Genomic DNA, 11,335 nt, shown 5'->3' on the forward strand with positions numbered 1-11,335 from the left:
CTCAGATTTGGGCATCGGGCTTCGTAGCGGCGCTTGCGGCGGACCGCGGGTCTAACACGGTCGGGGGCAGTCAGGCTGTCTCCCAAGGGGCAGCTTCACCCTGACACTGGCACTTGGAGCCTCAGTTCAGGAAGGGCGTGACCTCTGGTCTCCTTGCGTTGCAGGTGTGGTGTCCTTAGTGGCCGTTCATCCCTCCACAGTAAACACGCTTGGGAAGCAGCTCTTGCCAAAAACGTTCGGACAGTCCAATGTCAACATCGCTCAGCAAGTGGTAAGGCCGGGAGGGTGGTGCACGGTTGGCCCTGTGGCTTCCCTTCCTGGGCCCGCAGGTTTCAGGAGCACGTGGCCAGTGCCGTGTGTCCTCCCCCGGCTTGGGCCTTCCTGTGTGTGCCGCTGGACGGCGGGACCCGGCCAGGCCAGGGCAGCTTCCCCGCCGGCCACGCTGGTCCCGCGTCTGCCCTGATGGTGTTTCCTGGGGTGACGCGTGCTCTTGGGCCCGAGCTGGTGCAGGCTGGCCGCTCAGGGCGGGCCGACTGCCGGCCCGGGACACGAGACTGGTGTCCGTGCGGGCCTCACGGCGGGCTCAGGGCTCTGCCGGCCGTCAGGTGCTGCAGGGCGGGGGCTTCCCTGCCCATCCTGGCCGATGGGAGGGGGTCAGAGGTGGGCCTGCGCTCCTGGGACTGTGCCAGGCGCCTCTCCTCCAAGCACTCCCACCGGCCCGTCAGCTCCCACCTGTGGGGTTTGGCGGCTCCCTTCCCGACGGGACTCACGGGCTCCACGGGGCCGTGCGAGGAGGGGCGTTCAGCGCCCACCGCCCCGCCAGGCGGCCCCCGGGCAGCGGTGTGGCCGCCCCCCGTCAGGGAGCTGGGACCACGTTTGCTCAGCAGCATTGCTGTGATTTTTCAAATCCGTGGTGTGTGGGAGTCCTAGGCCTTGCTGGGCACGTCACAGATATCCAATAAATGTCCTTTTGATAGAAGTTATAATCCACATCATTTTATTTTATAGGTACTGTGCGTTACGTTATAGCAGAGTCACGCCTGAGAATAGCTTGGTGATTATAGCAACAGTTCTGTCATTAGTACCAGTTTAAATAGTTGGGAGGAAGCTAACGTGAAGAGTTTTCTGGTGGTGCCTTTCCGACCTGCAGCTTATCCACCTGAAGTTCCACTGCTGACTTGCCCCAAGCCGTCTCGGAGCCCAGCTAGTTGTGGAAATGTGTTCTTCCCAGAATGCCCGTTCTCAGAGTTAAAGCTGGCCTGCCACAGATGCCTGTCCATCTCTACAGACACAGGGCTAAAAGCAGAAGAGCTGGCAGGTTCCCACAGGAGGGAAGTCCATGGAAAACAGTGAAAATAGGGGAGTGAGGGGACACAACCTGTGGTGTCCTCCGCGGGGCCGTGGGCAGTGGCCCGCCGGCCCAGGGTGCGCTCCCCGCTCACCTGTCCTGTTGTCGAAGGAGGCTGCCCTTGCAGTGAGCACCTGTTGGGCCCTGCTGTGTGCCTGGTGCTCTGTTCTCCTTGCAGAACAGTGGAACCCACGGGAGGTGTCCTTAGGGGTGGACGGTGGAGTGGGCCTTTGTGTCCGGTGGGGCAGTGACACCGAGGCTGGGCACCCCTCTTGGGGGCAGCGGCAGCAGCCTGGCCTCTGCCGGCCACGCAGGGCTGGGCCGGCGTCCCGAGCCTGCTCTCCTGAGGACGTAGCGGGCGGAGTGCTGAGAGGGACGGGTCTCGAGGTTCCCGAGCCAGTGGCCACAGGCTTTGGCTGCACGCGCCTCCCGCCGAGACCCGGGGCCCTCGCCTCTGGGGCTTCACCCTCGTTTCCATCCTGCCTCACTTTCCAGAACGCTAGCTATTTGATCGCATGTCTTTGGGATGAGAGTGAACTGCAGTTTGAAAAACACGGTGACGATGCCTCAGTCACTGGGAGCGTGAATTAAAAGAACGCAGTTGAGCTGAGCTGTTCTCCTTTCTGTGGCTTTTGCAGATCATTAACATTGACAGGTGACCTGGGCTTAGGGATAATTTGCAACGTGCCAGGTCAGCTGTCCCAGGGCCACGGCAGGTAGCCCTTATCCCACTAAGCAGCGGACTAGCGGGAGTGTCCAGCTTAAAATAGCCGGGACACGGCCTGCTCTCCACGCGCCCAGTGCTGGGGACCAGTGCTGACATGTTCGGCGCCATCCCCGTGCAGTCACCAGGAAGTGGTGCTTCGAGTGGTTTCCTGGGTCGGGCACGAGCTCTTTGGGAAGCTAGGATTTTACGTGGCTGGACGAGGCAGTGTCCCCGTGTCCCCGTAATGTGTGACTGTCGACGGATGGGACCAGAGTTCTGAGCGTTTGGTGTCAGAAGACGCCTTCTGTGCAGGGACGGGTGTGTGGATGTCGGGGGCGGCCCCGGTGCCATTGCCTCTCCTCCGCCCTGTGCTGTCTGGGGTGCCCGGGGCTCCCCGCTTGGCAAGCCTCGCTAGCCCTGCGTTCCTTTTTCCTTCATTTGGGGCCTCATTTTAGCACCGCTGAAGCATAGCGTTTTATCCTGTCTCGTGTCACTGAAAGGAAAGGAAGTAAAAGAGGAACGTGGGAGTCCCCCTCGGAGTCGTCTCCAGGCCCGGCCAGGCCGCCAGGCGTCCCCCGCTGCCCAGGGCTCCAGGTGTCCCCGTTGGGTGCCCACGTGACTGTTCTCTGACCTTTGTGGTTAATAGAGCTCGGCGGCGGCTGTAGGTAACGAGAGTGATGAAGCGGCAGCATCGTGTGGAGGAGATTCTGACTGTTTTGAATTGTCTCTTCTGACTGTAGGTAATTGGTACGCCTCAGAGACCTGCAGCGCCCAACACTATCGTGGTAGGAAGCCCACACACCCCTAACACCCACTTTGTCTCCCAGAACCAGTCTTCAGACCCCTCACCTTGGTCTGCCGGGTGAGCACTCGCCTAGAATTTACCCCCCAGCCTCTGGCTACGTGGCCGACCAGCACGCCAGAGGATCGGGCCCTGGCCAGCGCGTGCCCGGAGTAGACGCGTGGACCGCGCCGCCCTGCGGTTTTGGGGGTGGTGACCCCACTGCGGTTTTGGGGGTGGGCTCTGGCTTCTCAACACAGCGGTAACTTTCACACTTTGCGCTGTCTGTACCAGAAAGTACCGTTTCTCGAACCCCAATAAACGTGGCGGGTTTCGCAGCAGCTTCTCCTAAACAGCTAAATGTGGCCGTGGGGACAGCCCTGTGTGACGGCCACACCACCCTGTTCCTTTCCTCCAAAAGCAAAGCGATGTGAAAGCGACTTTACTCAGAGGCCAGCTGTGCAGCTTCCCTAAGAGCAAACGAAAGCAAAGATGTAGAATCGTGTCCGCATTTTTGGTTCTAAAGCATCAGCTCCCGCAATTCGCCAGCTGGAAACTTGGGGCGACCGTTTCCTCGCTGTGGCGACTCAGGAAGGTCGGGCGCTGGGGCTCCCCGCCAAGGGGAAGCGCCCCAGCCTCAGCGCTGGGCGCCGGCAGCCACGTGGCCATCAGGGTGTCTGCACTGGCTCACGTTTGCCCCCAGATTCCTGTATGTGCAGCAGAACTTCCGTAACCCCTGATGTCGGTCGACATCTTTTTAAGAAGCAGCGTTGTCTGGCGTCCCGATACACATCGGACGTGTCCTGGGGTCTGCCCTTTGGGTCACGTGCCCCACTTTTCCCGAGAGCTGAAGATACACGTGTAAGGTCCGGCCACTTAAGTTTGTTCTCCAGCCTTTAAAGGAAGGAGGGGGTCCCTGGACGGGGAGACGGAGCCAGGCTCCCGTCCCTGCTCTGCTGAGCGCAGCCCGCGGGACCCCTCGAGGCGCCCGCCAGTCCTAGGAGGCGGGTCTGGATCCTGGGCTGGCGCTGTGTGCTGAGGCCAGTGCTCTCCTGTTGTGTCTTTGAAGGAAGCGTAGCAGGAAAGGGGAGAAGAACGGCAAGGGGCTGAGGCATTTCTCCATGAAGGTCTGCGAGAAGGTGCAGCGGAAGGGGACCACGTCCTACAACGAGGTGGCGGACGAGCTGGTGGCAGAGTTCAGCGCCGCGGACAACCACATCTTACCGAACGAGTCGGTGAGCGTGTGCGCAGCAGGGCCGGCGGGGCTGGCAGGGCCGCGAGGCTGGCGGGGCGGGACACCCCGGCCCTCTGTGTCTCAGACGGCCTCAGACATGCAGAGAAGCTCTGAAAGCACTTCCAAAGGTCTCCCGGCCCGCTTGTGTGGTGATGCCCCCGCGTCCCCGGCGCTTCCACAGCGCGCACCGGCTCCGGCCCCGTGTGTCGGCCGCCTCCCTGTGGCGACGCCCCCTGCCTGGGCTGGCGGGCCGAGCGGGGCCATGCGGGGGGCTGCCTCACGGGGGCTGCGGACGGTGCCCAGCCTCGAGTGTGCTCGGGTTTTGGGCTGTCTGGAGATCTCCCTCTGTCTCCGCCAGGCTTACGACCAGAAGAACATCAGACGGCGGGTCTACGACGCCCTGAATGTGCTGATGGCCATGAACATCATCTCCAAGGAGAAGAAGGAGATCAAGTGGATCGGTCTGCCCACCAACTCCGCCCAGGAGTGTCAGAACCTAGAGGTACCTCCAGCCCTGCGTCCGCCGCGTGTTCCTAGCAGGCGTCGGTCGTCTGCACCACTGGCGCCTGCTGAGTGTCTTGGGCGGCGGTGGGGGGCAGGTCTCCCCGCGTCCTGAAGCCCCTGATCGCGTCCGTGCTTTCCCACTTGACGGTGACCCTCCGGCCGTCTGGGGCCGCGGACACTGGTGGCAGGGCAGTCGGCCCGGTCCGGGGGGGGTTTCCCCCAGTGTGGGTGAACTCTGCATCCCAGTTTGTGGGGTTTTCAAAAAGACACCATAGCCGTGTCCAGAAGACGAGAAGACGGAAGAAGCTTGTGTAGTTTTGAGATTAAGAGAAACTGGCCTGTGCCCGCAGCGTCTGCCATGTTCTAGGTTCTTCTGTTGCCCCACCGTCAGGCCCAGGGCACACGTCTTCGGCGAGGACCTTTCCTCGGTGACCCTGTGTTGCCTTGGATTTTAAAATATGCTGTGAAAGCCAGTTGTGATGATGTCTCATGCCGATGGCTTGTCTTTGAAGGTGGAGAGACAGAGAAGGCTGGAAAGGATAAAGCAGAAACAGTCGCAGCTCCAAGAGCTTATCCTGCAGGTAACGCAGCGCCGCCGTGGGGGCAGCGGGACTGCCGTTTGCTGGCGTCGGCCCCCCTCCGCGTGTTTGCTCTGGTCTCTGAGGGGGTGCCGGGCAGGGCCGCTGAGGACGCCCAGGGAGGGTTAGGTGGCCGGTGGCAGCAGGTGTGGGTGCGCGTCAATCGTGCATCTTTTTAGCAAATCGCCTTTAAGAACCTGGTGCAGAGGAACCGCCAGGCGGAGCAGCAGGCCAGCCGGCCGCCCCCCGCCAACTCCGTCATCCACCTGCCTTTCATCATCGTGAACACCAGCAAGAAGACGGTCATCGACTGCAGCATTTCCAACGACAAGTAGGTCGTGGTGGGAAGGGCCTTGGCCGCGTGAAGACGCCTGGTCGGGGGGCGGGGGCAGAGAGAAGGTGGCCCGTCTGGTTGGTTTGCTGCGGGTCTAGCTTATAGCCACCAAGTGCGATCTTTTCAGCGTCATTACCTTGCAGGTGTCCTCCTCCCTTCCCTGAGTGTGCGGCTCCTCGGGAAGGAGGAGTGTTGTCAGGGCAGCAGGCGGTGCTCGGGGCCCAGCCCGGGGCGTCCTGGGGCGGCCGGCAGCCCCGGGCTGCGTAGGTGCCACCCGCGCTCCCTGGTTGCTGGCGCTGAGGTGGTGGGTTCTGTGGCTGAGGGAGGTTTGGGGTGAGTGGGGTGTCCCGCTCGGGGCCCCCGAGCCAGGTGTCCAGCTCTGTCGTGGAGACGGCGCTCTTCTGACGGTGACTTTCTCCTCTAGGTTTGAGTACCTGTTTAATTTCGACAACACGTTTGAAATCCACGATGACATCGAGGTGCTGAAGCGCATGGGGATGGCCTGCGGGCTGGAGTCCGGGAGTTGCTCCGCCGACGACCTGAAGGTGGCGAGAAGTTTGGTGCCGAAGGCGCTGGAACCCTACGTGACAGGTCCGCTCCGTCCTGGGCGGAACGCCCGCCCCCTCCGCTGGGGTTGGCTCGCGCCCGGTGCCCAGAGCAGAGACAAATGGGACGTGGGACGTGGGACGGTGGCGGGCTGTGGGGTGCCGATGCGGCAGCAGCAGGACGCCATCTGGCGGGGCCGTGGCCCCTCGGGACAGGGGGGCGGGGGGGGTGGCGACAAGGCCGAGCCGTGTGGTTCATACGGTGCAGGTGTTACGTCAGGATCTCACCTTCCAGGTAGGGCCCCAGGTCTGTGAGGAGCGTGGCAGGCATGGACCCGACCCCAGGGAGTGGCTTAGTCACTGCAGCAGAGTGACCGAGAAAAGCGTCGTCTCGGCAGCCCTGGGCCTGCCCCCGACGGCAGGTGTGGGGAGCCTCCTGGGTCCCCGGCGTCCGTTCTGCCGGCTCGTTGGCTGAGCTGGGGGGTCCCAGCCGCCGAGGGGAAGGGCTTTGCGGTGAGAGAGGAGACGCTGCCCCTGCGCCTCTGGTGTGGATTACCCCCGAGCGCTCCCAAGTGGCCCCGAATAAGTGGGCATCTGGCCTCAGAGCGTCCCGTGGGGGCGCCTCCCACCCCCTCTGGATGCAGCAGCTGCCCTCCCCACGGCCCCCGTTCTTGGCGATACAGCTGCGTCCAGGACGGGGGTTGACGTAGGTCCTTCCTCCCCTTGGGTCCCGCCTCTGCGCTGTGGTGGCGGTTGCCCTCCCGTGGCACAGCGGTGGCGTCGTCGGTGGCCGCGCCGATTCAGAGAAGTAAAGGGAGGACTTCCATGCTGTCTTCGCGAGGCTTGGTCCGGTGGCCGGGCCCAGCGAGCGGGCTGCCTTCTGGCTGGTAGCGGGCATGGCGCTGGGCGGCCCGAGGGGCCTCGCCTGGAGAGCCGTCCCGTCTCAGCTCGTGGGCCTGTTTCCTGCGGTCTCTGCTTTGTGAAATTTGCTTTCTTTTCTTTCTCTTTCCAGAAATGGCTCAGGGATCGCTCGGCGGTGTCTTTGTCACGTCGGCTGTTTCAACTGCCAACGGCACGAGGCTCTCTGCCAGGTAACCGCCGTCCCCGGTGGGGCCTGGGGGTGGTGGGGCCACTGTCACCTGGCAGCGGGACGCCCGGAGTCGGGGCGCCCAGAGCAGGGCAGACCTCCCCCCACTCCGGATGCCGCCCGAGAGTCACTCAGAGCTCGTCCTTTGTGCAAAGGAGATTTGCTTTTCTGATTGGTTTCTTTCCTCTAAAGGTTAAAAGTAGTGCACAGCTCTTATTTTTTTGAAAAGTACTTCAGTGAAGTGCGGGCAGAGCCCCCTGAACCCCACGGCCGCAGCCTGAGTGACAGAGGCCGTTTCTCCATCTCTTCTTTTCCTTTTTCTTTTTAATACACTTGAAGTCACAATACGCATATAAGGTTCCTTTTTTTCACGTTACCGTGTATTGAGTGTATTTGATATTATTGAAGGAGTTTTATCATTTAAATCAATGTGTATTTGACTTTTGACCTAGCAGTCCCACAGAGCAGAAGTGTCAGACCTCAGGGTTTGTCTTAGTTCTTTGAAGATAAATGTAAAGTAATACCAACGTTAGGCATTGACAAAACAGTGGTTTTATTTTTTATGTGGTATTATGTGTCATACCTATTTATATCAATTCTAAACATCAATAAATGTTCCTAAAGTGTAAGTGAAATCAGCAGAGTGTAGGTCCAACAAAATGGAATTGACTAATAAGTCACGTGTGCACGCCTTCGAGGGGGCTCTGCGGGCACCGTGTCCTCTGGTCCCCGTGCAGCGCTGGCCCGGCAACAGTGCGGCCCTGAGGGAGGGGCGGGGTCGCCCCGCGAGGGCCCCAGTGCCCGTGGGGTCTGTGTCGACCTCCGGGGCTGAGGGAGGCCCCAGGGTGTCTGCGTCTGTTTGGGTTTGGGCTGAGGCTGGTTCCGTTTTTAACTCTGAATCTACCGCTTGGTGTAATCTGAACACTGGTTACACCAAGAGGTGGAATTTGGGTGTTTCCTAAACGTTCCTCTTGCAGAAATTGTTTTTATTGATTAAACTTCAGAGGCTCACGTCAGGTTTTCTAAAGAGGGAAGCAAAGCCATTACCATCTCAGAAGAGAAGCTGACCTTAGTGGTGGACGCGCTGTTCTTACAAAGGCCCGTTTTGTGCATTGAGCTGCCCTCTGGTTGAACGTTTAGGTGGTTCCCAGTTACAAGAAAAGCGACAACGAGCCGCCTGATGGCTCAGTTTTCCACTCTTCCTGGCTTGGCCTCCAGGCTGGCTTTCCCAGATGTGGGATTACTTTGTCCAAGAGCAGCGTCAGTAAATACCAGTGAGAGGTATCAAGATACATGCGTGTGGTTTTCTGATAACGGGAAAACACCTTTAACGTTAGGAATCTGTGCAGCTCTGCCCTGTGGGCTTTCTGTGGTGCCACAGGCCTCTCAGGGTCCTGACCCGCGTGGCGGGACAAGAACCCTTTTACTCAGTCATCACCCTCCCCTGCCCCGTGCCGTCTGATTCAAGTGTATCACGGCCGCGTTTCCAGGGTGGTTCTGACCCTTTCATGTCCTGTTATCTTCAAACAGACTCACGGTTTACCAAGTAAGCTCCTCCGTTTTGTGGAGAGCAGTTGAAGGCCGCAGGTTGGGTGCAGAGAGGATGCTGTGAGGGCCCCCCCGAGGGTGCCGCTGTGTCTCCGCGTGGAGACAGGCCTCCTCCGAGTCTGGAGCCTGGATGACCTGTGTCAAGTTGTAGCTCTAGGTCGGGGTCCCCTCGGGGCCTTCCCTTGCTGTTCAGCTCAGACATGAAGACACTGAATGACTTGGGACGGTGCCTGAGCAAGTTGTAGCTCAGAAGAAACGTCGCCTTCCCTCCCCTCGTGGTGGGCGTGGCCATCTCCCGTTGGTGCCCTGGGACCGTAACTGACCACAGCTGACCCTTCGCGTCTCGTGTGCGCTGTGCTGGGACGCGGGCGGTGGCTGAAGCCGGGGGTCTTTGCCCAGGATTTTGGCTCCTGAAGCCCCTCCGTTGTAGGCCAGGGTCTCGCCTGCGGGCCTGTTGGCATTTTGGGCCAGACCACCCTTTGCTGTGCATGCTGCCCGTGCCTTGTGGGGCACTGGGTTGTGCCCTCGACCTCAGATGCTAGCATCACCCCCCGGCCTGGGCCCAGCCCCTAGAGCCCAGCCCCGCAGCTCTGCCCCCTGGGTCCATGGTCCCCGCCTGGGCCCACCCCCGGGGCCGGCATTCCAAAGAATAAAACCTGCAAGAGCCATGTGTCCTTGGGGCCGTCCTGGAGGCGCAGGCTGCAGTAAGACGCGCCCGTCACCCCCAGCTTCCTGGCTCAGCACGGACACCAGAGGAGCTGAGGGTGGGGCCTGGGGTGGCGTTGCCACAAGCGGACACACGCACACGCCAGCACACGCTCCCTGGGTGCCCCTTTACTCCCCGGCTCCCAGCCTTCAGGGAGGTCAGGGAAGTCACAGGCGGAGCCCTGGGAGGAGAGTCTCGGGGCTTTTCCGGTTGGTGTGCCCGAGTCTCGCTTCCGACATGGTGATAAATGGGGAGGACTCAGTGTCGGGGCCCTGCCAGGGCCCTGCCGGAGCCCCTCGTCCAGTGGTGATGTGTGAAGGGGGCGTGACGGGTGGCGTCAGCCTCGGGGGCGCTGGGTTCTGTGCTGCACGTGGGTAAGGCTTGCCGTTTCTGCTCGTGTAGTTGAGAACACCCGGACCTCCCGGGGGTGCCGGCCCGTCTCTGGCGCCGCAGACGCCGCCACTGACACCTCCTGTCCTTGCAGTGACCTGGCCAACGGCGCGGACGGGGCGCTGGCCACGAGCTCCAGCGGGTCGCAGTACAGCGGGTCCCGGGTGGAGACCCCCGTGTCGTACGCTGGGGAGGACGACGACGAGGACGAGGACCTCAACGAGAATGAGGGGGAGGACTGAGCCCCGCCGGCTCCGGGGACACGTCTGGGGAGGAGAACTGCTGTGAACGTGGGTCTTTCTGTTTCCTTTGCCCTCCTCCCAAGAAGAGCTCGCTGAGCCGCCGGGCTCGGCACGCGCCACCGATACGCAACGCGCCGTCCTCTGCGGGGTCCTGACGAGCTGCGCTGTCTGGTGCCGACGCACGGCCTCTCTTTACTCTTCTGGATTTTGTGTTTTCGTTTGCTGTTTTTTAAATTCAGAGTTCATTTCGCCCCTTCACAGTTCTTGCCGAGTTTGCTGGAGACGTTGCGCTCCGTCCGCGCCGAGGGAGGTACAGGCCCTGCTGCCCGGCGGGCCCGAGGCAGCCGCCGAGGGGGAGGCACCACGGAACCGGCAGATGGCGAGGCACTGCCTCTCGACGTCTTATTACGACCTTATTTCCCTTAAATTATATTGACTGCGTGACTCCATCGGGTTTCTACTTGGGTTTTGTTCTGTGTTGCAGCCGATGAATTGCGAAGCTCTTTCTTCGTTTCTGTGTGTTTGGTTTGGTAGGAGTTTACTGCCACGCTGGTGCAGCTTTGGAGACTGTCTGAGAGCTCGGAGTGGTTTAATGCTTATGGTAAAATGTGCCTGATTTCTTACAGGCAGCGTTTGGGAACTTTTATTATATAGTTGTTTACATACTTCTAAGTCTGTCATTTAAAGACATGTACTGAAACAAATGTTGTATTTGTTTCGTAAGCATCTTCCTGTAATCTATTATAAAGTTGAAATTAAATATAGAGAATGTTTTAACAGTTTTTTAACTCAAAATTTGTCAATCATTTTTAATAGTTCTTTTTTTATAAAAAGAAAAAGGAATTTCAGGACAGGCAGTAGTCTCTTTTAAAACTTATTCACCAAGAACCATTAACTGCACAGTTGCTGTTAGCTGCCTGTTCTAAAATACTTGTCTTTCTATCGGAACACAAACAGACTTTTCTGTAATATTTTGTGGAATAAAGAGACTTAAATTGTTTGACTTGTTTAACTTGGCACTGTTAGTTTTTATTAATAAAGTGCGCATGGGCATTTTAAACAAGTCGTGTGTCCCTCTGATTCGGGATTGCTGTCTGGAGCTCATTTTCTCCCGTCAGCCGGGCCGTTCTCTGGAGGGAGGAGAGGGTCCAGGCCCAGCAGTGCACGCAGGACCCGCCGAGGCCCCCAGCCTGTCCTGCCGCTGCCCGGCGGCGGGGCCGAGGAAGGAGGTCCCGGGGACGCGGCCAGTGGTGGGGAGAGGGTTTGTGCTCTGCCTTGCTTTTAGAACAAACGTACCCACGGCCTTTAATGTGTGAGTCCTTACGAAACGTG

General features: G+C 59.9%; 1 protein-coding gene across 3 annotated transcripts in view; it reads left to right on the forward strand.

The window, feature by feature from the left end:
* The window catches only part of TFDP1 (transcription factor Dp-1), a 29,948-nt gene extending 19,132 nt beyond the window's left edge, over positions 1-10,816 (forward strand). The window contains exons 4-13 of one of the 3 annotated variants that reach the window (XM_069540022.1): positions 165-271; positions 2,795-2,916; positions 3,905-4,070; positions 4,428-4,571; positions 5,086-5,154; positions 5,331-5,482; positions 5,910-6,076; positions 7,043-7,121; positions 9,856-10,051; positions 10,265-10,402. In XM_069540022.1, coding sequence (XP_069396123.1) covers positions 165-271; positions 2,795-2,916; positions 3,905-4,070; positions 4,428-4,571; positions 5,086-5,154; positions 5,331-5,482; positions 5,910-6,076; positions 7,043-7,121; positions 9,856-10,003 — 1,154 coding nt within the window. In that variant the 3' untranslated portion in view covers positions 10,004-10,051; positions 10,265-10,402. Of the gene's footprint in view, positions 1-164; positions 272-2,794; positions 2,917-3,904; positions 4,071-4,427; positions 4,572-5,085; positions 5,155-5,330; positions 5,483-5,909; positions 6,077-7,042; positions 7,122-9,855 lie in introns of all 3 variants that reach the window. The other 2 variants (XM_069540020.1, XM_069540021.1) reach the window with 2 other exon arrangements.
* The last annotated feature ends 519 nt before the right edge of the window (positions 10,817-11,335 follow it).

Source organism: Delphinus delphis, chromosome 18 (assembly GCF_949987515.2).
Source record: "Delphinus delphis chromosome 18, mDelDel1.2, whole genome shotgun sequence".
NCBI lineage: Eukaryota > Metazoa > Chordata > Mammalia > Artiodactyla > Delphinidae > Delphinus > Delphinus delphis.